This window comes from Aethalodelphis obliquidens, unplaced genomic scaffold (assembly GCF_003676395.1).
Source record: "Aethalodelphis obliquidens isolate GAN/ISIS:26980383/991018 unplaced genomic scaffold, ASM367639v1 scaffold20, whole genome shotgun sequence".
In the NCBI taxonomy this organism is placed as follows: domain Eukaryota; kingdom Metazoa; phylum Chordata; class Mammalia; order Artiodactyla; family Delphinidae; genus Aethalodelphis; species Aethalodelphis obliquidens.
This window is the reverse complement of record NW_020837964.1, coordinates 10,539,724-10,560,778: the sequence shown is the minus strand read 5'-3', so window position 1 is coordinate 10,560,778 and position 21,055 is coordinate 10,539,724. Positions and strand designations below refer to the sequence as shown.

The 21,055-nt window shown below is 41.9% G+C and overlaps 1 protein-coding gene and 2 long non-coding RNA genes across 3 annotated transcripts in view; 2 read left to right on the top strand and 1 right to left on the bottom strand.

Moving 5' to 3' along the window:
- The window catches only part of LOC113627048 (uncharacterized), a 72,022-nt gene extending 55,436 nt beyond the window's left edge, over nt 1-16,586 (top strand). Inside the window, exons 2-4 of the long non-coding RNA XR_003435410.1 lie at nt 6,705-6,889; nt 13,676-13,764; nt 16,033-16,586. This is a non-coding gene — a long non-coding RNA (uncharacterized LOC113627048). The remainder of the gene's footprint in view (nt 1-6,704; nt 6,890-13,675; nt 13,765-16,032) is intronic.
- ADAMTS18 (ADAM metallopeptidase with thrombospondin type 1 motif 18) overlaps nt 9,813-21,055 on the bottom strand; it is a 156,202-nt gene continuing 144,959 nt past the window's right edge. The window contains exons 22-23 of the mRNA XM_027119199.1: nt 17,600-17,747; nt 9,813-10,544 (exon numbers count right to left, since the gene is read on the bottom strand). Coding sequence (XP_026975000.1) covers nt 10,429-10,544; nt 17,600-17,747 — 264 coding nt within the window. The 3' untranslated portion in view covers nt 9,813-10,428. The remainder of the gene's footprint in view (nt 10,545-17,599; nt 17,748-21,055) is intronic.
- Nucleotides 16,668-21,050, top strand: LOC113627047 (uncharacterized). Its single transcript, XR_003435409.1, has 4 exons — nt 16,668-16,700; nt 17,612-17,736; nt 18,476-18,542; nt 20,957-21,050. It is a non-coding gene; the product is annotated as an uncharacterized LOC113627047 (long non-coding RNA).

Below are 21,055 nucleotides of genomic sequence, written 5' to 3'. Positions count from 1 at the left end.
TAACTATAGAAATTGAGATGAATATATGGAAAATACCAAGTACATTCCTTGCACATAGCAAATGTGCATTAATGTTAGTTATGATTATTATTATCATCATCACATCATCATTGCCTCTCTCTGCTGTTCCCACTCTAGTATCTTATTACATTGTTATTTTTGGTTTTCCAAGTAGGTCCTAGGAAAATTTTATGAAAATAAATGAAACGTTTACATTTCACCAAATCACTCTTAAAGCATTAAAAAAAAATCTGTTTCATAGAATGCACATGATATTAAAGAATACTGGGTCCAAAACACCTTCCCTCAGGTATACCTCTTTTTCTCTTTTAATGTGTGGGATAGGAAGAAGGGAGTAAGATCAAATTCGTTTTTTCTTCCTTCCACCCTCTCCAACTCCAACCTTATCATAATTTGGGGGAGATGGAGGCGGCTAGAAATGCCAGATGTAGCTGTCCCTGCCAAACTCCTGAAGAGTAGATTGAATGAGTAAGGCATAATGCCAAGGGTAGCCCCTACCCTCCCAACTGTTTTCTACAACCAAATTCCAGAACTTTAAAAATGCTTCCCACCTTACTCTTGTCCAGCAGAAACAGACCAGCTCCTGACAGGTCCTTATCCTTCAGTGACATCCCAATAAAAATGAAGGGTTGACTTCCAAGCTGCTTAATTTCCTCATACAATCCAAGCAGGGGCAGGAGGGTTTAACTATTGCTTCAATTGTTCTATGTTTATTAAGAGAGCAAATACGGTAAATCAAACTACCGTTTTAACTTAGCAAATGTGGCCATTTTAAACATAATTGATTCATGATAACATTTGGGTCAAAACATGCTTGCTATCTCTGTCCTAAATATTGATACTGTGAATGTTTCTCCTTTTTGAAAGAGTATAAGGGAATCCATTTAGAAAATGTTTAAAACAAGTGCTAACATTGAGCTTTTCCTCTCAGTCATCAAGTGAGATAATCACAAAAAAGAACTTTAGAAACAATATGATTTAGTGCTCTTTTTTCTTGCCCTGCAGAGTTCTCTTTCATAGATGATTTCAATTCTGTAGTAAAAACGCTATTTAATGGGCTTCTCTGGTGGCGCAGTGGTTGAGAGTCTGCTTGCTGATGCAGGGGACACGGGTTCGTGCCCCGGTCCGGGAGGATCCCACATGCCGCGGAACGACTGGTCCCGTGAGCCATGGCCGCTGAGCCTGCGCGTTCGGAGCCTGTGCTCCACAACGGGAGAGGCCACAGTGGTGAGAGGCCCGCGTATCGCAAACCCCCCCGCCAAACCCCCGCAAAAAGCGCTATTTAATTTTCTGAATCCCTAACACCTAGACTACAAGTTTGAAGAGGCAGAGACTATGTCTATCTTGTTCCCCTGTGTATCATCCATTCACGAAATGGTAGGTAATGAAAATACCATACTAAACAAGATAGAAAAATCCCCTACCCTCATGGACCTTACATTCTAATTATATCTTCAGTACCAAGGACAGTGGCTGAAAGTTACCCTTGTCTGGTTGAGTGAAATAGCAAATAGATGAATGAAGTTGCCCCTTCTGTAAACAAAATTGGTTTGGGGCACTCTTGAACCAAGTAAATGGGGTGTGAACAGTACAGGAAGAATTAGTGCCACACAGCCAAGTTCCTATGTGATCATAGGTGTGAGCAAAGACAGTCCTCATCTCAACCACATTCTTTTTTTTTTTTTTTTTTTTTTGGGTACGGGGGCCTCTCACTGTTGTGGCCTCTCCCGTTGCGGAGCACAGGCTCCGGACGCGCAGGCTCAGCGGCCATGGCTCACGGGCCCAGCCGCTCCGCGGCATGTGGGATCTTCCTGGACCGGAGCATGAACCCGTGTCCCCTGCATTGGCAGGCGGACTCTCAACCACTGCGCCACCAGGGAAGCCCTCAACCACATTCTTATTTAAACAATTTTATATCTCAATAAAGAGGTATAATCGACATGCCATAAAATCGCCCATTTAAAGTGTCCAATCCAATGTATTTGAGTATATTTACAAAGTTTTGTCACCTTCAACATCCTTACTAATTCATGGCTCAAAGCAAAGCAGTAGTTCAGTTCCCTGAAGATACCAGCCTTTGGGAAAGGAAGTGGGTCAGATATTTAAAAAAATTTTGTTCTTTCATGAAGTCCCCTTTGCCCTGCAGAGAGGAAGTATGACAACATCTTTATGCTTTTTATGGTCCCAGAGTATTTCTTTTGAGGAAGGGGAACTTAATACCATAGATATCACATGAACTCAGCAGTTTTTCTTACTAGGTTTCTATTTGAAGCTCACTACTCATTAAAATTCTCTGAAGTCTCCAGAGTAATTGTCAATAAAAGCATTTACTTATCAAGTGAAAAATCAAATATTTTATAATACAGTGAAAAGAATACTTGTATAAAAATTATTGTATCTGATGTTACTCTTGGACTTAACCATTAACTCACTGGGTAATTTTAGGAAAGGCCCACAAATATTTGGGTCTCAGTTTCTACATTTGTGAGGGAGAGAGAAGGAAATGATAATTAAATTCTCTTCCAGTTCATAGTTTTTACACATTAATTTGCAAGTGGGCCACTCTGCTTAATTATAATTGGGTGATTTTATTATTTTAGAAGGGGACCCCGCCTTCTACATCTACATGATCCTGATTTGCATTGTGTGATATGGACAATAATACAGGCTGAAAACAAGCATTTTCAAATGCTGAGTGGGGTGAATGTAAAAGTGAGGAATTCTAAAGAAATCTTAGGACTGTATGACCTTGGACCATTGCCTCATTTCTGTGTGGATGAGCGTTTCAGATTTTTAAGAATCCGTCCCTTTGGGTCAGGAAGAAGATCTGTTTCTATGCTTGGATCTCACATTGTAGTAGATGCTCAATAAATGCTTGCTGAAGGAAGACTATGTTTTAGATAGCAAAAATACAGGAAAAAATGTTAGTTTAGGTAGAGCGAACTACAAGAGAGTACATGTGATTTTATGTCAGAGAGATTTTAGTGTGAAAACAAATACTAACTTCCACAAACACGTGAAGTCTGCCGACCTATCTGCATGTCATAAAAGCTCTGGGTAATGTGGGCCTCATAACAAAGGCAGAAATTTGCTGTATACAATAACAATTACTCTTTTATTGCTTTAAAATGATGCAGATATATACATAGACAGACATGTTCATTTTAAATATCTGGAACCAATCTTAAAAATAAAAACCCAGGGCTTCCCTGGTGGCGCAGTGGTTGAGAGTCCGCCTGCCTATGCAGGGGACACAGGTTGGTGCCCCGGTCCGGGAAGATCCCACATGCCGCAGAGCGGCTGGGCCCGTGAGCCGTGGCTGCTGAGCCTGCGCGTCCGTAGCCTGTGCTCCGCAACGGGAGAGGCCACAACAGTGAGAGGCCCGCGTACCGAAAAAACAAAAAACAAAAAAACCCCATAAATTAATAAAATTAGCCATTAAACAAGAAAAATAAGAGGCCCAGAAAGGCATAAACCATGGAATTAAACTGTTTATTCTTTAGCATGGCCCCAAAGCATCCTCCTAGCAGCTCTTCCCTATTATTATGAAAGATGTTGTTTCAGGGCTTCCCTGGTGGCGCAGTGGTTGAGAGTCCGCCTGCGGATGCAGGGGACACGGGTTTGTGCCCCGGTCCAGGAGGATCCTACATGCCGCAGAGCGGCTGGGCCCGTGAGCCATGGCCGCTGATCCTGCGCGTCCAGAGCCTGTGCTCTGCAACGGGAGAGGCCACAACAGTGAGAGGCCCGCGTACCGCAAAAAAAAAAAAGATGTTGTTTCTTTTGTCTTCTGTTGGACAAAAGCTGAAGTTACCATTTTCACTCAGTCGAGTCAGCCATTGCATTTTTTGCAGTTCGTAAGGAAGGGACAGTTGGCCTAATTCCTAAAAATGATTGATTCACCTCCTGGCACCTAATGACCGGGCAGGAAATAGGACGGAAGCCTTCATTCTGCCTTGACTCTGGATCTCAGGAGTACAACTGTTTTCATGCACTGTGTGTTTCTTCACACACACACAAGAGCGCTGGGAGTGATTTGCCAAAAGACACTTTCCGATGGGGATTTCACTGGCTTCTCTATGGTAGGCCCTCCCTCCCCTACCATTTTTAAGAAAATAAACGACAGTACAGTAGCTGTTGCATGTGGGTGCTTGACTGAGAGAAATGGCTAATTTCCCTCAATACTGTTCCACTGCCCGCCAAACCCCTCTGTAGGCTACTGACATGTTTGGGCATGAAAAGAGAGAAAAAGGTGAGCAGGTGGTCCCTGCCTGCAAATCCTTTTCTTGACACACGATTTACCATCACAAGAGTTTACCAGGTGAAACATACATGCAAAGAATGAGAAGAGGCCAAAGGCCCTTCATTCTCAGCTGAGTTTGGCCCAGACCGCTGCAGAGCTGCACTGCAGGGCGTGGTACCTCGGGGACTCCCTTGCCTGTATAAGGCAGACAGACCCAAGGCACTTCCTTATTTGCCCCAGACCAGTGGTTCCAAACCTAGCTGTTCCTCAAACCTGAATGCCTTTTTCAAAATATTAATTAGTTAATTTATGGCTGCGTTGGGTCTTTGTTGCTGCACGCGGGCTTTCTCTAGTTGCAGCGAGCGGGGGCTACTCTTCATTGTGGTGTGCGGGCTTCTCACTGCGGTGGCTTCTCTTGTTGCAGAGCACGGGCTCTAGGTGTGCGGGCTTCAGTAGTTGTGGCACGTGGGCTCCAGAGCGCAGGCTCAGTAGTTGTGTTGCACGGGCTTAGTTGCTCCGCAGCATGTGGGATTTTCCCGGACCAGGTCTCAAACCCGTATACCCTGTATTGGCAGGCAGATTCTTAACCACTGCACCACCAGGGAAGTCCAACCTGAATGCCTTTTAAAATATAAATGCCCAGGTCTTGCCCCCAGGTTACTTAATTAAATTTCTGGAATGAGGCCTGGGAAGTTCTATGTAAAATATCCTTAGGTGATGGTAATGTAGCTCATGATTTAGAAATTATTGTCCTGAGACTTATTCTAGATACAACTTGCCTTTCAAAGGGGATGGGGCAGGGGAGAGAGGACCCTCTTTCCAAGAAATGGGAGACACTATACCCCTTGGTATATGAGACAGAAATCTGCAAGAATGGTAGACTGTGTAGACCTTCTGCCAAGTGGGGGGCTGCCCCATCCTTCCTGTGTTCCGGCCACATGAAAGAAGAGAGAGGAGAAGTCAGAGAGAGAAACAGGTCTGGGCCTTGTCTCTGGCAGGAACAGCTCCTGGCCCTGGTTCACCTTGAAAGGCCATTTCCTCCAGGGCTCTGATTGTTAACACAGAGAAAGGGCTACTCTTCGTACTGCACATCAGTTTTAGTTAAGTCTGTTAGCCTCGGGGATGGAGGATTCAGGCGTACCAAGTGTTCCTTTAGAGTAGTGCTTTCCAACATGGCGTATGGACGTTCTGGTGCAACACCAGGTAATGTCAGGTGATGTCCTAACCTGTATGAGGCAGAGGCAGCCTAAATCAGGAGGCCAAGGCGATGGAAGGAAGAAGAGAAGAGGGGAATAAGGAAACGGGGGCTAAATCAGGAGACCAAGGCGATGGAAGGAAGAAGAGAAGAGGGGAATAAGGAAACGGGGGTTGGGGAGAGATGGCCTACAGGATTTCCTTTCCCTAGACCTTGGTGCCTCCTTCTCATTCCAGTTAGTGTGCTGGGAACAATCCATGAACATCATTTGTCCATTTTACCAACCAACGATTGTATAAATTTTTTTTTAAATTGAATGACCTGGTTATGAACTCAGCTGTGTCCCTTATGAAACAGAGTTTAGGAAAACACTTAGAAATACTTTGCAAGTATCCCTTCATAGTGTTCAAACGGGATGCCGGCTGTGTGCACTGGGTAAGGCAGTTTGCCATTGTTTTGCAGAAACTAACAACTAACTGGGTACATTTAGAAAAATACTTTCTGGATATTTCTCCTCATGTCTTCTTTGTGCACAAAAATTTGTTGAACAAAAGTCAAGTATGATTCTCAATGTCTAATTCTATCAGCATAGGCACAGTTAAATGGATATAATCTGCCTTTTCTATGTACAAATATGAGGTGGGATTCAAGACCAAAATAATCTTATTGACACAGCACTTTATCTTAAGCTTAATGATGCTAAATTGAATATTCCTGAGGAACTAGGAACAGTCACTTATTCTCAGGGAGAAATTTTTCTTAGATGTGAATTCTGTGAGCCAGTCATAGTGACTATATTTTATTTTTCATTAAAATAAATTTAAATGTTAATACTATTCAGTGGGCTTTTCTTTGTCTTCATTTATGGGAAATAATATAAATTTTCCATTTACAGGAGTTATAAAAAGTTTACTTTTTAAACAGTATTTTCTTTAGCTCACATCACTTTTAATTAAATAGATAAATTTAAATAACACATTTAGGGCTTCCCTGGTGGCGCAGTGGTTGAGAGTCCGCCTGCCGATGCAGGGGACACAGGTTCGTGCCCCGGTCCGGGAAGATCCCACATGCCGCGGACCGGCTGGGCCCGTGAGCCATGGCCGCTGAGCCTGCGCGTCTGGAGCCTGCGCGTCTGGAGCCTGTGCTCCGCAACGGGAGAGGCCACAACAGTGAGAGGCCCGCGTACCACAAAAAAAAAAATAAAATAAAAAAAATAACACATTTAGTAGAGGTGTTTTGTGCTTACAGGGAAACTCAAGATTGATAGTAAATGAATGACAGCAGTTCAAGAATCACTTCTTCCTGTGGTACCTTCCGGAGGACGAAGGTAAAAATCACCCAGACACAGGGGTGATTGATGAGGTGTTCAGAGCCTCAGCATCAGTGGCGACCACAGAGGAGTTGAGGACTTAAGATCTTATGGGAAAGATAAGGTAAGGCAGACGATACATGGAATCTGCAAACAAATTTTTAGTTTCCAAAATAAACCTGTATAGGACATAAGTAAGTGGCCTTTTCTATCGATATATCACGTTTTGCAGTAACGGGTTCTATGCAGTTAATTCCATAAACTATCTCTTGCAGCATGCACGCTGCTGTGACAGCGTCCTTCCCCACAGTTGGCATAATCTATGCCAAGAGCACTGTTCCTCACTCTCTCTCTCCATCCTCATGGACTTGGCATTGCAGGCTCCCGACACTGAGGTCCTGTTGCCCAGGAAACACTACCATCCCAGAGGGAAACAGTTATTAAAGAATAAAGACTTATGCAACAAGTCTTTAGGTATCTTTTTATGGCCGCTCCGCACGGCATGCGGGATCTTAGTTCCCCCACCAGGGTTTGAACCTGCGCCCCCTGCAGTAGAAGCGCGGAGTCTTAACCACTGGACAGCCAGGGAAGTCCCAACAAGTCTTTAAGCATCCTTTATTGAAAAGACAGGCGAAGTGGGAATGTATTGCCTCCCATCTCCAATGCCCCACCTTAAGTCATCCCAGCTCTCCCCATAATTCTTCACTGTTAAATCATTTATTGTCGAACCCTCTTCACGTGTGTCTCAGGGGCCATAACAAAATTCTAAGGCCTAGATGGACTTCTCTTTTTCTTTCTCTGTCTCTTTTTAAAAATCTTTCCCAGGGTGATGCAGCACAGTGACAAAATAATAACCTTTTAAGTCTGACAGACCTGGATTTGAGTCCTGACCCATCACTCAATGACCATGTGTCCTTGGGCCAAATATGTGATCTCTGTGAATCTCAGAGTCCCCATCTGCAAAGGGAAGATAATAGTATCTACCTAACTAGGCTGTTGTGAGGATTAAATAAGATAACATATGGTTGCTTTTATTAATAATATTTTATTAACACAAGGTAGTAGAAAGGTAACTTATCTGCCATCTATTCCATTTTTCATTATTAACCATAATTTTTGTTATGTCTGCCAAATAGCAATAATTCACTTAAAAATCCTCTTAAATATATTTTAAAAATAGCATGCATAAGTTTTATACATATATATGTGTGTGTGTATATATATATATATCACACATGTAGGAAAAAAATACTGTTTATTCAGGTCATTTGGACTTACTTTGCCCAGATAGTTTTATTTTTCTCTGGTCTGAATATTCAAAATTTCAAAAACCTGAGAGCAATTTGCTTTTCAATTTATTAGTTTTTTTTTCTTTCCCCCCTCCTTTCCCTTCCCTCTCTTTCTTTCTGCAAAAAGATTTTCAAGCAGAAAAAAAAAAAAGAGATGCAACTACATTTATGGCTTATCTAACTTGGATGATTTCCATAAATAAATGATTACATGACTATTAAGAGTAGAAAAAAAATAATTCAGTATCTCCACAAGATGGTAAATGTCATGTATTTCATTCCAGCATTTGACGGTTTGTAATTTTCTCATACACAAACAAAAAAAATGATTAATGAATATCTTACCCCAAACCTTTTCTCAACTTTTTGAGAAATTACTCTGAGATTCTTAATCAACATTTGTACACTTATATCACCTTGGTAATCACTGGCTTCTCACTAATTTATTCAAGAACTTAACAAGTTTCAAAGACAAAGAAACAGAACACTTTATTATAAAACTTATAAAATAATTAAATATTACACATATATTTTGACTTTTCTCTATAACCCATGTTTATTTATTCAACATTTTTCCTCAGAATTAATATCACTTAGCGAAGCAAGTGAGAACACATAAGAATAGGCTATTAATTAATAAATTAATTCTCCATAAAATAATAAAATGATAATTATATAAAGAAACAACTTGCAAGTTTTCAGAGGGCAAGGGGGTGGTGATGTAGCACGATATATATATATTTTTTTATGATAAAATGGCCATTATTCTGGGCCAAGCCAAGGAGATTGAGAGAATATTCTAATCATCATTTCTCTGAGATCTGAGAATGCATGATTCTAATTAGAATGGAACAAAGGATGCTCTAAATTTAACAAACCGCTGTCTCGTTGGTTGTGCTGAGCTGGCAAATCCCTGTTTGAATTGAGACTTTTTAAAGCAGTAAAATTGGGTTACATTCATCAAAGACATTGAGGAATAGAGAAGAATTATATAAATATGCCCTTAATAACCACATCTCAAAAAATTACAGAAGGACACAGTCTCGTAAGTTACTTTGGTTTTGGCAAAATACTGTGGTATTTTTCCAGTTGAGCGCAATTTTAAGCTCATTAGTGCCTACCAACAGCTGGTTTCTGAACACTGAAACTATGACCTGAAAGATTATAAAACATTTGTTGAAGGGTCTTGGCATATTATGACTTATTAATATTCACATAGCAAGAAGACAGATGGATTTTTCTATTGCTACTGTGACTTTTTTCTTGTTAACTAAATCCTAGGGCAAATTTAAACATGTCAGTTGGTAGGGGAAAAAAACCACAAGCGGCCTTTAATTTTCCAAGCATCCCTGATAATATGTAGGGAGCATTATAAATGATGTTTTCCTCTCCTTCAAAACAGGGCTGTTTTGCTCTTTAGCTCCTCTTAGATTTTTACCAGAAATGAACATCTCACCAATTGTGATTCCCAAAGAGCAGACTTGAGGCTCCTGAGTACTTGTTCGACTAGCACCAAAAATTATGAGGTTCATAGAGTGTATAGGGCAACAGTGTTTTGTGGGTTTTTTTTTTCTCTCCTTTTTTTCAGAGTGTGAATTTCAATTAAGTGGCGATCTTAACTAGTTCACGTTGCCCTGTTTTCAGAATATTCCTTTTCAAGTTGTGAATTTTAGTCTAGGAGACTGTCTATAATATACTTTAAACAAAATAATAAAAAAACAACACACACACACACACACACACACACACACACACACACACACACACACACACACACACACCCCCAAATAAACAGGACATGAAGCTTGCTAGTCCAGCAGCAAGCACAGTCACGAGCACCATCTGGCGTTTGTATAACTTCTGGTCTGGGGTGTCCACAGTTGCGTCAAACTGTGAGCTCCAAGGAAGTTAGGCAGTGTGTTCCGTCCACATTTGATTGCTCCAAGTCTCAGTCTTTGACTTGAGGTCTTAAAGGGCCTTTTCACAACTGACGTCTTGGTCATGGAACCCTCTGAGGTTCACAGGGGGGGTCTGTCCCAAAGTTAACAAGAGTCTCACTTGGTCACAATTTGTTCTATCTCATTGTAAGTTATCACTTCTTGCGTGTAACAGTGCAAATCAAAGCTGTTCTCTTTCTGTTTTACGTTTTTGTAAATCAGATTTGTCATCGCTTCCCATTTTCAAGTGCTTCTGAGTACCATGTGCATTGGGGAACTGAAAAAGGAGCCTGTCAGTACTTGAGAGCGGGCCCCTCCAACACTGCGGTCAGCTCACACGTGGTTTGCAGTGTTCAGCTTTCGATGGGAATGTGGCTGGTCTCTCTGGAGGCTGGGAGGTAAGACCCTGGCCCTTCCAGGCTGGAAGGGTGTCAAGATCAGCTCTTCCTTGTGCATGACTTGCAGCACTGTTTGCCATAAAATTTGTGGTTGCAGACACCATGCTGAGGCACAAGATGACACCAGCCGAAGAAATCTACACAGGATGGATCCTCTAAGGTGAGAGAACACATTCAGCACGTTAGGATAGGTTCTTAGCCTTTTTCTTAAGGTCAGGGCCTAGAGAACAAAGACTTGGGGTCGACTTGCCTTGTGCCCTGAGTGGTTCTTACATTATACATTAGGACTTTGGTGGGAGAGTGGGGAAAGCAGGATTAGGACACCTAAAGGGACCCATAACCATTAACAAAATGTAAACAGGTGGGGGGGAAAGTGGGTGTTTGAAAAAAGTCATATCCAGCCTGAGGTTAATGTCAGATCCTCCCAAATAACCCGGGGGCTACCGTTCTGCCTCCAAGGGACGTACCCTAGAACAGCGCATTAGGGATACCCTGAGGGTGTTGTTAAACCACTAGTTCTGCTTCAGAAGGTCTGGGGTGAAGACTGAGATTTTTTATTTCTGCCACATTCTGTGTAGGTTTAAATAAAATCTCATGGCCAATTTGCAAATAAGTGAATTTAAGTCAGCACCAATCTTTTCAAACTTCTTTAGTTCTTTAAGATAACAGACGTGATTATCTATTGGAAGCAGAACATTGGGCATCAAAGGGTTTTACCCAAAAGGGCCTCAGGAGATACAGAAGGCACAGGAAGTTGTATGTAAATTTCTCTTTATGTAAACATAAATGCATGTTTTAGGAGTTAGGGTTCAGTCATTCTACTGGATTCTCAAGGATTTTTGACTTCAGAAATATTTAGGGTCTACCCTATACTCTCATTCAGAGCTGGAATTTTTTTCTCTATGAAAGCCTTAAGTCACCCTCAACTCACCCAAAACCACACTCTGCCCACAGGCACCCAATCATGTCCCTTCCGAATTCGTCCTTCAGTGGCTCCCCTGTGTGCCTTTAGACATGTCATGAAAGGTTGCCGCTCTTCTGTTTTTCCTGCTGCTCCCAATTTTTATCCTGTCCTCCTGCGATTCAGAACTGCCTACAGTTCCTTCTTCCCTTCCTTAAGACTTGGTTCCTCTGCCTAAAACTCCCTTTTATACACACACACTTCACCCCTGTCTCATAGTAGCTCCAGTGATCCTTTTAACACAGAAATCCATTCATGTCATGTCTCTGCCCCTAACTCTGCCACTGGATCCCATCCACTCAGAGTGAAAGGTATGGTCCTTACAATGACTGACGAGGAGGCCCTAGGATCTGGTTCCCCTAAGACACCTGAGACACTTCTCCTTCATTTCCCTTAAGTCTTTGCTCAGAGGTCAGCGATCAGTAAGGCCTTCTCTGACCACCCTATAAAAACAGCAAGCCCCTTGGCCTCCCAGGAAGGAATCCCTATGCCCTCCCTTGCTTTATTTTGCTACAGTGGATTTACTGGTATTTATCATATTATGTTTACTATCTGGGTCCTCTCTAGAGTACAAGATCCTTAAGCAGAGATTTTATCTACTTCTTTTCACTGCTTTGTTCCCAACATCTAGTGTCTTCTGAGTAGCTACTCAAAAAGTATTTGTTGAAAAAATAAATTCCATGTACCTCTCATGGCTGAAACAACCAACTGAAACTATACTGTCAGCTTGGGTGTAAGGATGAAATGGAGTTGTTACTGTCTATCCAATAAGTCCTGGGTATATTTTGGAGGTAGAGTCTAACGGATTTACTGAAAGGTTGGTAAAGGGTATGAGAGAAAAAGAAGAATCAAGAATGACTCTAGGATTTTGACCTGAGCATCTAGAAGAATGGGATCACGTTTACTGACATGGGGACCTCTATAGGAGTGGAGGTAGGGCACCAGGAGACTGGTTTAGGATGTACTGTTAGAGATAGAAGCTAGACATGACACGAATACTTTGCCTATGTGTCTATTTATACATCTTCAAGTTCAATTTTTTTTCTTTTTTTTGCGGGCTTCTCACTTTTGTGGCCTCTCCCGTTGCGGAGCACAGACTCAGGACGCGCAGGCTCCGCGGCCATGGCTCACGGGCCCAGCCGCTCCTCGGCATGTGGGATCTTCCTGGACCGGGGCATGAACCCGCGTCCCCTGCACCGGCAGGCGGACTCTCAACCACTGCGCCACCAGGGAAGCCCCTCAATTATTTTTTAATATACACTTGTACAGTGTCTTATACCCCATTAGCATGCACCCTAATCAATCAGAATGTATGTCTGGATCAGTTTCTATTTAGATTGTAGAGATTATCTTCTTGATGCAGTGGAGATACTGGAGGATAAAAACAGACCACTAAAAGCATGGTCCTAACTGCACTGCTTATCGTCACTTACCCCTCTCGAGATAAGAATGGAATTTTGACAGGTAGCTGCAGCTTGTGCTATAAGCTAAACGTAAGTCCCGAAGCAGACATGAGGGGTCTCACTATGCTATCAGTATAAGTGCCGTGTTGGGTTATAGTTATCATGATCATTACTAGTAGCTTGTTATTCGAGCTTCTATTATGAGTCAGGTATTTTATTTGCACTATTAAGGACGACCCTAGAGTGAGCTTCACATCTTACATGCAGACAACTGACAAATATTTTTGGCTTCATCTTCAAAATACAGTCAGCATCCAGCCACCCCCACACCTGCGACTGCCCCAGTGGGAACTCGTCCCCTCGCTGGACTGTTGGAGCTGCCTTCTGCAGAGCAGATAAGTCCTCGTTCTGTTCTAGGTCCCCTGCCCTCATCTCAGTATAAGTGCCAATGATCTCCAAGTCAGATCCTCCTGCACCTCTGCTCTAAGTTCTCTGTTGCCTTCCCTCGAACTCAGACTTTTATCTGAGGTCCTTATAATAACTTACAGGGCCTCCAGGATCACTTTTAGCTCATGGCTTAACCCCCCTTCACTGTATTCATCCTGCTCCAGGTGTCTTGCTGTCCTGCCTTGATCAGATTTACATATTCCTGCCTCAGGGCCTTTGCATTTGCTGTTCCCTCTGCCAGGAACACTCTCCTAGATGCATACATAGCTCACCTTCCTTTAGGTTGTCTTCAGGTCTCTGTTTAAATATCGCATCATCAAAGTGGGCTTGCCTGACTATTCTATCTAAACTGGTTTTCCCACCACCTCTTCAACCCCAACTATTCTCTTGTCATACACCCTTCTTCAGTTTTATTCTCTGCTACTTTGCCATATAACATTGTACATTAATTGGTTGGTTTGTTGTCTGTTTCCAGGTATGAAGGTGAAACTGCCCATTTTGTTCCCTGCTCTATCTACAGTCGGACATCAGAACAGTTCCTGGTTCCCAGTAAGCACTAAATAGGTAAGTATTAAGAACTGAATTACCTTATTTAACTCTCAGTAACCTTTTAAGGTAAACATTACCTTAAATGCTTTTTATAAATAGTTTTATAAATAGTTTTAAAACTATTTATAAATAGTTTTATAAATAGTTTTAAAAATAGTTTATAAAAAACTATTTTTATAAATAGTTTTATAAATAGTCCATTTTATAAATAGTTCAGAAAGTTTAAAACCTTGTCCATGTCCACACAGTAAGTGGCACAATGTGGACTCAAATCCATTTTTTCCCCCATTATTAATAGATGCATGTTTTATTAAAGGTATAAAGACCAAAGATTTGTAACTTTAATAATCCAGATTCTTATTTTAAATTCACCAACATTATTTATTCATTTTTTAAACTTTTTTTTTCTTTTTAACATCTTTATTGGAGTATAATTGCTTTACAATGGTGTGTTAGTTTCTGCTGTATAACAAAGTGAATCAGCTATACATATACATATATCCCCGTATCTCTTCCCTCTTGTGTCTCCCTCCCTGCCACTGTCCCTATCCCACCCCTCTAGGTGGTCAAAAAGCACCGAGCTGATCTCCCTGTGCTATGCGGCTGCTTCCCACTAGCTGTCTATTTTATATCAAATCCATTTTTATGAATTCAGAGTCCTCGCTCCTTTCATTGTACAGTGCTGCCCACCCGTCCCCCTCCCGACTTGAAGACGTGAGGACTTCCATGAGGAGTAGCTTGTTTGTATCGTGTGTCTAGTCATCTCCAACTTCATCTCACTAGTCTGCACTCCAGGCATCTTCCAGACGGTTACCAGTTACAGGGCAGTGTGACCGACAAGTGTCTGGTGGTTACAGCCCAGGGCTTTGCTCTTTTCTGAATAAGCCTTACACATAAAATATGTGTAATACCAAGTCATAGGGTTGGTCCCCAAAGTGGAGATCCAATGAATACATCCCGGTAAAGCATCCCACAGTGATGGTGGTATGAGGTGAATGCCCTAGACCGGCTGCCAGCATGGCGGGGGGTGTGAGGGATGTCACACCTGCTTGGCTGTCCTGGAAGACAGGATGGAAGAAACATCTGCTCTGAGGTCCAGTTTGAGTTACTGCAATGCCTCAAAACTTCCACCTGACTGTCAGCTCCTTGAGGGCAAGACTGTATGTCTGAAACTCTCACAGTGCCTAGCAGAGCACGCAGCCCCCCGCAGGGGTCTCAGAGAAGATTCAGAGAACTGAAACCTCTTCCCTGTATCCCCACGGGAATGCTTACTGCCCACTCACAGTTCCTGAAAACTCAGGGCCGAAAATACACTCAAATCACTTCCCCCAGTGGGCATCCAGCCAGCAACATAAGAAGGCAGACTTCTGGGCAGTAGCGTGTGCATGCCACCCTCCTTACCTTGGGGATGGCAATGGGAGAACTGAGAGGAAATCTCCAACTTAGTAAGACTATAGCCCACGTTTTTGGCCAGGAAGAAACACCTGGGCTTGTGTCCTTCATATTTGCCTTCTCATTTTACTCCTCTTTCTAAAAGGAGACCTGACTCGGTCAAGAGGCATGGAGAGAAGTCCCTCTTCCAGGAAGCCTTTCCCCACATCCTCCTTTTTCACTTTGCACCATCCCTGCAAACCAGCTAGAGCTCACCGCCGTCACAACGCTAGGGACGTTCCCCCCGTTTTATTTGCAGTGGTGTCTTTCTCCTCTTTTGAGACACTGAGCTCCCTGTGGCTTAGGAACAAGACCCTGCCATGTTCTTTTATCCCTAGAAGAGCGGTAAAGGGGAAACAAGAGTACTTAACACACAGTCCTTTATTTACGCACTCCTGCATTTGTTCATGTAACACGTGTTGAGCACCTACTGTGTGCCATGTGTGGTGACGGGTGCACAAAATAATAAACATCGACAGCCTCCCCACCGCCTTGCCCCTAGCATGCCTCTTGACTTTCCCTACCTCACAGTCCTGCCCAGGAAATACGTACTCTTATTTTCAGGATTGGCCTTTGGCCTTTAGGAAATTACTGAGGGCGCATGCCCTTTATTTGTGGCCCTTCCACACTGAGCCTTTGTATGTGTGGGTTTGTCTGTGGCCAACTGACTAAAGGGTGAAAGTGAAAAATCACCGATGGTGAGGAAAGGGGTCGTCAGTCTGGGAGTATATGACCACTTGCTTCTTCCCCTATAAGCTTTATGCTGAGAAAGGCTGCAGGTTTGTAGAATTCTGGCATTGCCTTAGAGGTGATCTGGCTCTGCTATGTTTTCTTATCTTGTGCAAACCCCAGATAAGAAAGGAGAAAGAGCAGAGGAGAGAAAATTGATGCCTGGAGCTAAGGCTGTAAGAAGGAGATAAACAACAACATCAATTTAGAGATGGGAAGTGGTATGGACAGTGAAAGAGGAAGTGAGGAACAGGCCTGAACCTGATTCACCACAACTTGGAAAACCTGGGGTAAGAGATTGGATAAAGTGAAAACTCAGCAGGTACACGATGGAAAATGATTCTTGGGCACAAGGAAATCTGATTAGGCTGAAGAAATATTTCCTGGTGTTTGTCAGATTACTTTAAAATAAGATGGACTAGTGAAGAAGAGTATGGTTCACTCAGACAAGTGAATTTCCCATTTTTCCATCAGCACTCACTGTACTTCACTTGACCTAACTTGAACCAAAAAAAACAACCATTCAAGGTGTAGTGCTAGGATAATGCATATTCACTGCAATTGTAATTTATCTGTCGCCTCAATTAAAATGTAAGTTCCTAGGGCTTCCCTGGTGGCACAGTGGTTGAGAGTCCACCTGCCGATGCAGGGGACGTGGGTTCGTGCCCCGGTCCGGGAAGATCCCACATGCCGCGGAGCGGCTGGGCCCGTGAGCCATGGCCGCTGAGCCTGCGCGTCCGGAGCCTGTGCTCCGCAACGGGAGAGGCCACAGCAGTGAGAGGCCCGCGTACGTATGTTCCTAGAGGGCAATTCTTGTTCACTCTTGCATTCTGGTGGATAAGCATTATCTCTGGCCTATGGTGGTTACTTTGTTCAACTTTTTTTATCTTTCTTTCTTTAAATGTAATTTTTATTTGATCTTGCAGTATAGTTGATTTACTATGTTGTGCCAGTTTCAGGTGTACAGCAAAGTGATTCAGTTATACATACATCCATTCTTTTTTAGATTCTTTTCCCATATAGGATATTACAGAATATTGAGTAGAGGTCCCTGTGCTATACAGTATGTCCTTATTGGTTATCTCTTTTATATATAGTAGCGTGTATATGTTAATCCCAAACTCCTAATTTATCCCTCCCTCCCCACGTTTCCCCTTTGGTAACCGTAAGTTTGTTTTCGAAGTCTGTGAGACTGTTTCTGTTTTGTAAATAAGTTCATTTGTATCATTTTTTTTTTAGATTCCACATATAAGTGATATCATATGATACTTCTCTTCCTCTGTCTGACTTATTATGATGAGCTCTAGGTCCATCCAGGTTGCTGCAAATGGCATTATTTCATTCTTTTTTATGGCTCTGGCACATGGTGGTTACTTTTTTCAATTTAAATTTAAGAAAAGGGCCTTGCAACATTACCATTTCGTCCTTTCAAAGTAAAAATGAATGGCTAAAAAGCCATTAATTGTAGAATTAAATGTTCTTGCATACCCATGCAAACAAGATCACTTTGAGCAGGAACTTTCCTGGATCTGTGCCTTGTACACCTCTCAGGAGTGCTCTTCACATAGACTTGGATGTGAATGGCGCCCTCTAGCGTTGTGCAATGCATAAGCTACGCAATCAAATACGGTAGGCTTTTGAAAAATATTCCAAAGAGCAGTAAAACTGACTGGCACATGGGGTCCTTTACCTCTCTTTTCAGGAGCTGGACAGAAGTTTGTATTACAGGCTCGTAGCACCGGAGGTTTCTGCCGGAGCAGACAACTTGAGGAAGGCTGGCCCTGCTGAACACAGTGGACTGATCGAGTCTGGACCCCTCCTCCACAGGTCACCGTGCACTGCAGAAAAGGGAAAAGAGGAAGGAGTCAGGATCAATCGGGATGGTGTCCTGTCTGATGTCAGTGACATCAAATAAAAGGAATCCCTATGCTTCATGACATCGCCAAGATGCCTGTCCATAAAACAGGGATTGTCCAGAGCCAGGCACAATGTGCTCGTGGTACACTGAGTCTCTTCTAACATGTGGGAGCCATGGGATCTGATTAGAAGGCTCTTAAGCAAATGCTGTCTATCTCCCCCAAGAATGTGTGTCTCCCAGTTAAGTGACTCATAAAGAAATACAGAAGCTGCTATAAGAATGCAGAAACAAAGAGAGACACATCTAGGCAATTCATCACAGTATTTAAAGAATTCCAGGCAATCTCTGCAGATACGATAGTGGGGGGGTAGTTCAAAACTTGGACAGCAAAAGAAATAACTCTCCGAGACAGCTTTGGAATTATGCCCTCTGTGCCCAGCCGAACTCTGAGTTAGCCTGGTGGATATGGTGCTTCCTAGAAGTCAATTATTTCACTGTCCAACTGAAGTTTAAAAACAAAAAAAAAAGACTAATAAGGAGTGTCAAGTTATATTTTTCCAGGCACACATATAAAGATATTTGTGCCTGGAAAACAAGAAAATATTATCAGGGGAAAAGATAGCCCTTTAAATAGATTTTTATATGTATTTTGCTTTTAAAAAATTCACTAAATTATCCTTATTATTTTTCTTATTTTATTGTGGACAGGTGCAGACTTCATCTTGGACAAGCATCACTATATGGATTGGCATTTGAGAGGAAAAGATACGTTGAGGTAAAAAGAGTATGAGTTTTGGATTTAGCCCCAAATTCAAATATAGCTGTATTAGTGTTATCAAATCATTTAAACCAGAAGTTGGCAAACTTTTTTTGTAAAGAGCAAGACAGTAAATATTTTTATTTGATTTACAATATTGTATTAGTCTCAGGTGTACAACAGAGTGATTCAAAATTTTTATAGATTATATTCCGTTTATAGTTATTATAAAATATTGGTTATAACCCCTGTGCTGTAAAACATGTCATTGTAGCTTATTTATTATATATACAGTAGTTTGTACCTTTTAATGCCCCTCCCACTCTGTTACTGGTTTGTTCTCTATATTTTTTACATTCTACATATAAGTGATAACAGTGTTTATCCTTCTCTATCTGACTTATTTCACTAAGCATAATACCTTCCTGGTCCATTGATGTTGCTGCAAATGGCATTATTTCCTTTTTTATGGCTGAGTAGTAGTCCATTATATACATGTACCACATCTTCTTTATCCACTCATCTGTCGATAGGTACTTAGTTTGCTTTCATATCTTGGTTATTGTAAATAATGCTGTTATGAAAATTAGGGTGCATGTATCTTTTTGAATTAGTGTTTTCTTTTTCTTTGGATACATACCCAGGAGTTGAACTGCTGGGTCATATGGTAGTTCTATTTTTAGTTTTTTGAGGAATGTCCATACTGTTTTCCACAGTGTCTGCACCAATTTACATTCCCACCAACAGTGTATAGGGGTTCCCTTTTCTCCACATCCTCGCCAACATTTGTTATTTGCATTCTTTTTGATGATAGCCATACTAAGAAGTGTGAGGTAACATCTCACTGTGTTTTTTTTTTAATATAACTTTATTTTTGGCTGCGTTGCGTCTTCGTTGCTGTGTGCGGGCGGGCTTCCTGTACTTGCAGGGTGAGTGGGGGCTACTCTTCAGTGTGGGCTTCTCATCGCAGTGGCTTCTCTTGTCGTGGAGCACGGGCTCTAGGCACGCAGGCTCAGTAGTTGCAGCATGCGGGCTCAAGAGCGCAGGCTCAGTAGTTGTGGCGCATGGGCTCAGCTGCTCTGCGGCATGTGGCATCTTCTAGGACCAGGGCTTGAACCCGTGTCCCCTGCATTAGCAGGCAGATTCTTAACCACTGTGCCACCAGGGAAGTCCCTCACTGTGGTTTTGATTTGCATTTCTCTGATGATCAGTGATGTTGAGCATCTTTTCATGTACTCTTTGGCCATCTGCATGTCCTCTTTGGAAAAGTGTTTATTCAGTTCTGCCCATTTTTGATTGGGTTGTTTTGTTTTTTGATACGGATTTGTGTGAGTTGTTTATATGTTGGATATTATCCCCTTATTAGTCACATCATTTGCAAATATTTCCTCCCAGTCGGTAGGTTGTCATTTCATTTTGTCTATGGTTTCCTTTGATGTGAAAAGTTTTTAAGTTTAATTAGATCCCATGTGTTTATTTTTGCTTTAGTTTCCTCTGCCTGAGGAGGCAGACCCAAAAACACATTGCTACAATTTATGTAAAAGAATGTTCTGCCTATGTTTTCTTCTAGGAGTTTTATGGTTTCTGGTCTTACATTTAGGTCTTTACTCCATTCTGAGTTTATTTTTGTATATGGTATGAGAAAATGTACTAATTTCATTCTTTTACATGCAGTAGTACAGTTTTCCCAGTACCACTAATTGAAGAGACTATTTTCTCCACGGTATATTCTTGCCTCCTTCATTGTAGATTAATTGACCTTAAGTGCATGGGTTTAATTCTGGGCTCTCTATTCGGTCCCATTAATCCATGTGTCTGTTTTTGTGCCAGTATCATACTGTTTAGATTACCATAGTTTTTTAGTATAGTCTGAAGTCAGGGAGCATGATACCTCCAGTTCTGTTCTTCTTTCTCAAGATTGTTTTGGCTATTTAGGGTCTCTTGTGTTTCCAAACAAATTTTAAGATTATTTGTTCCAGTTCTGCGAAAAATGCTATTGGTATTTTGATAGGGATTGCACTGAATATGTAGATTGCCTTGGGTAGTATGATCATTTTAACAATATTAATTATATTAATTCTTCCAATCCACAAACACAGTATATCTTTCCATCTGTTTATGACCTCTTCAGTTTCTTTGATCAGTGTCTTATAGTTTTACGAGTACAGGTCCTTTACCTCCTTGGGTAGGTTTATTCCTAGGTATTTTATTCTTTTTGATGTAATTGTAAATGGGATTGTTTAATTTCTCTGACAGGTTGTTATTAGTGTATGGAAATATAACAGATTTCTGTATATTAATTTTGTATCCTACAGCTTTACCAAATCCATTGATGAGCTGTGGTAGTTTTTTTGGTGGTGTATCTTTAGGAGTTTCTATGTATAGTATAATGTCATCTACAAACAGTGACAGTGTTACTTCTTCTTTTCCAGCGTGGATTCCTTTTATTGCCCTGCCTTGTGCAGAGGCTGCTGACCGCTGCTTGGTGAGGCTGTGTCACAAGGTGGCTGGCTGCAGAACCCTGGGCTTAG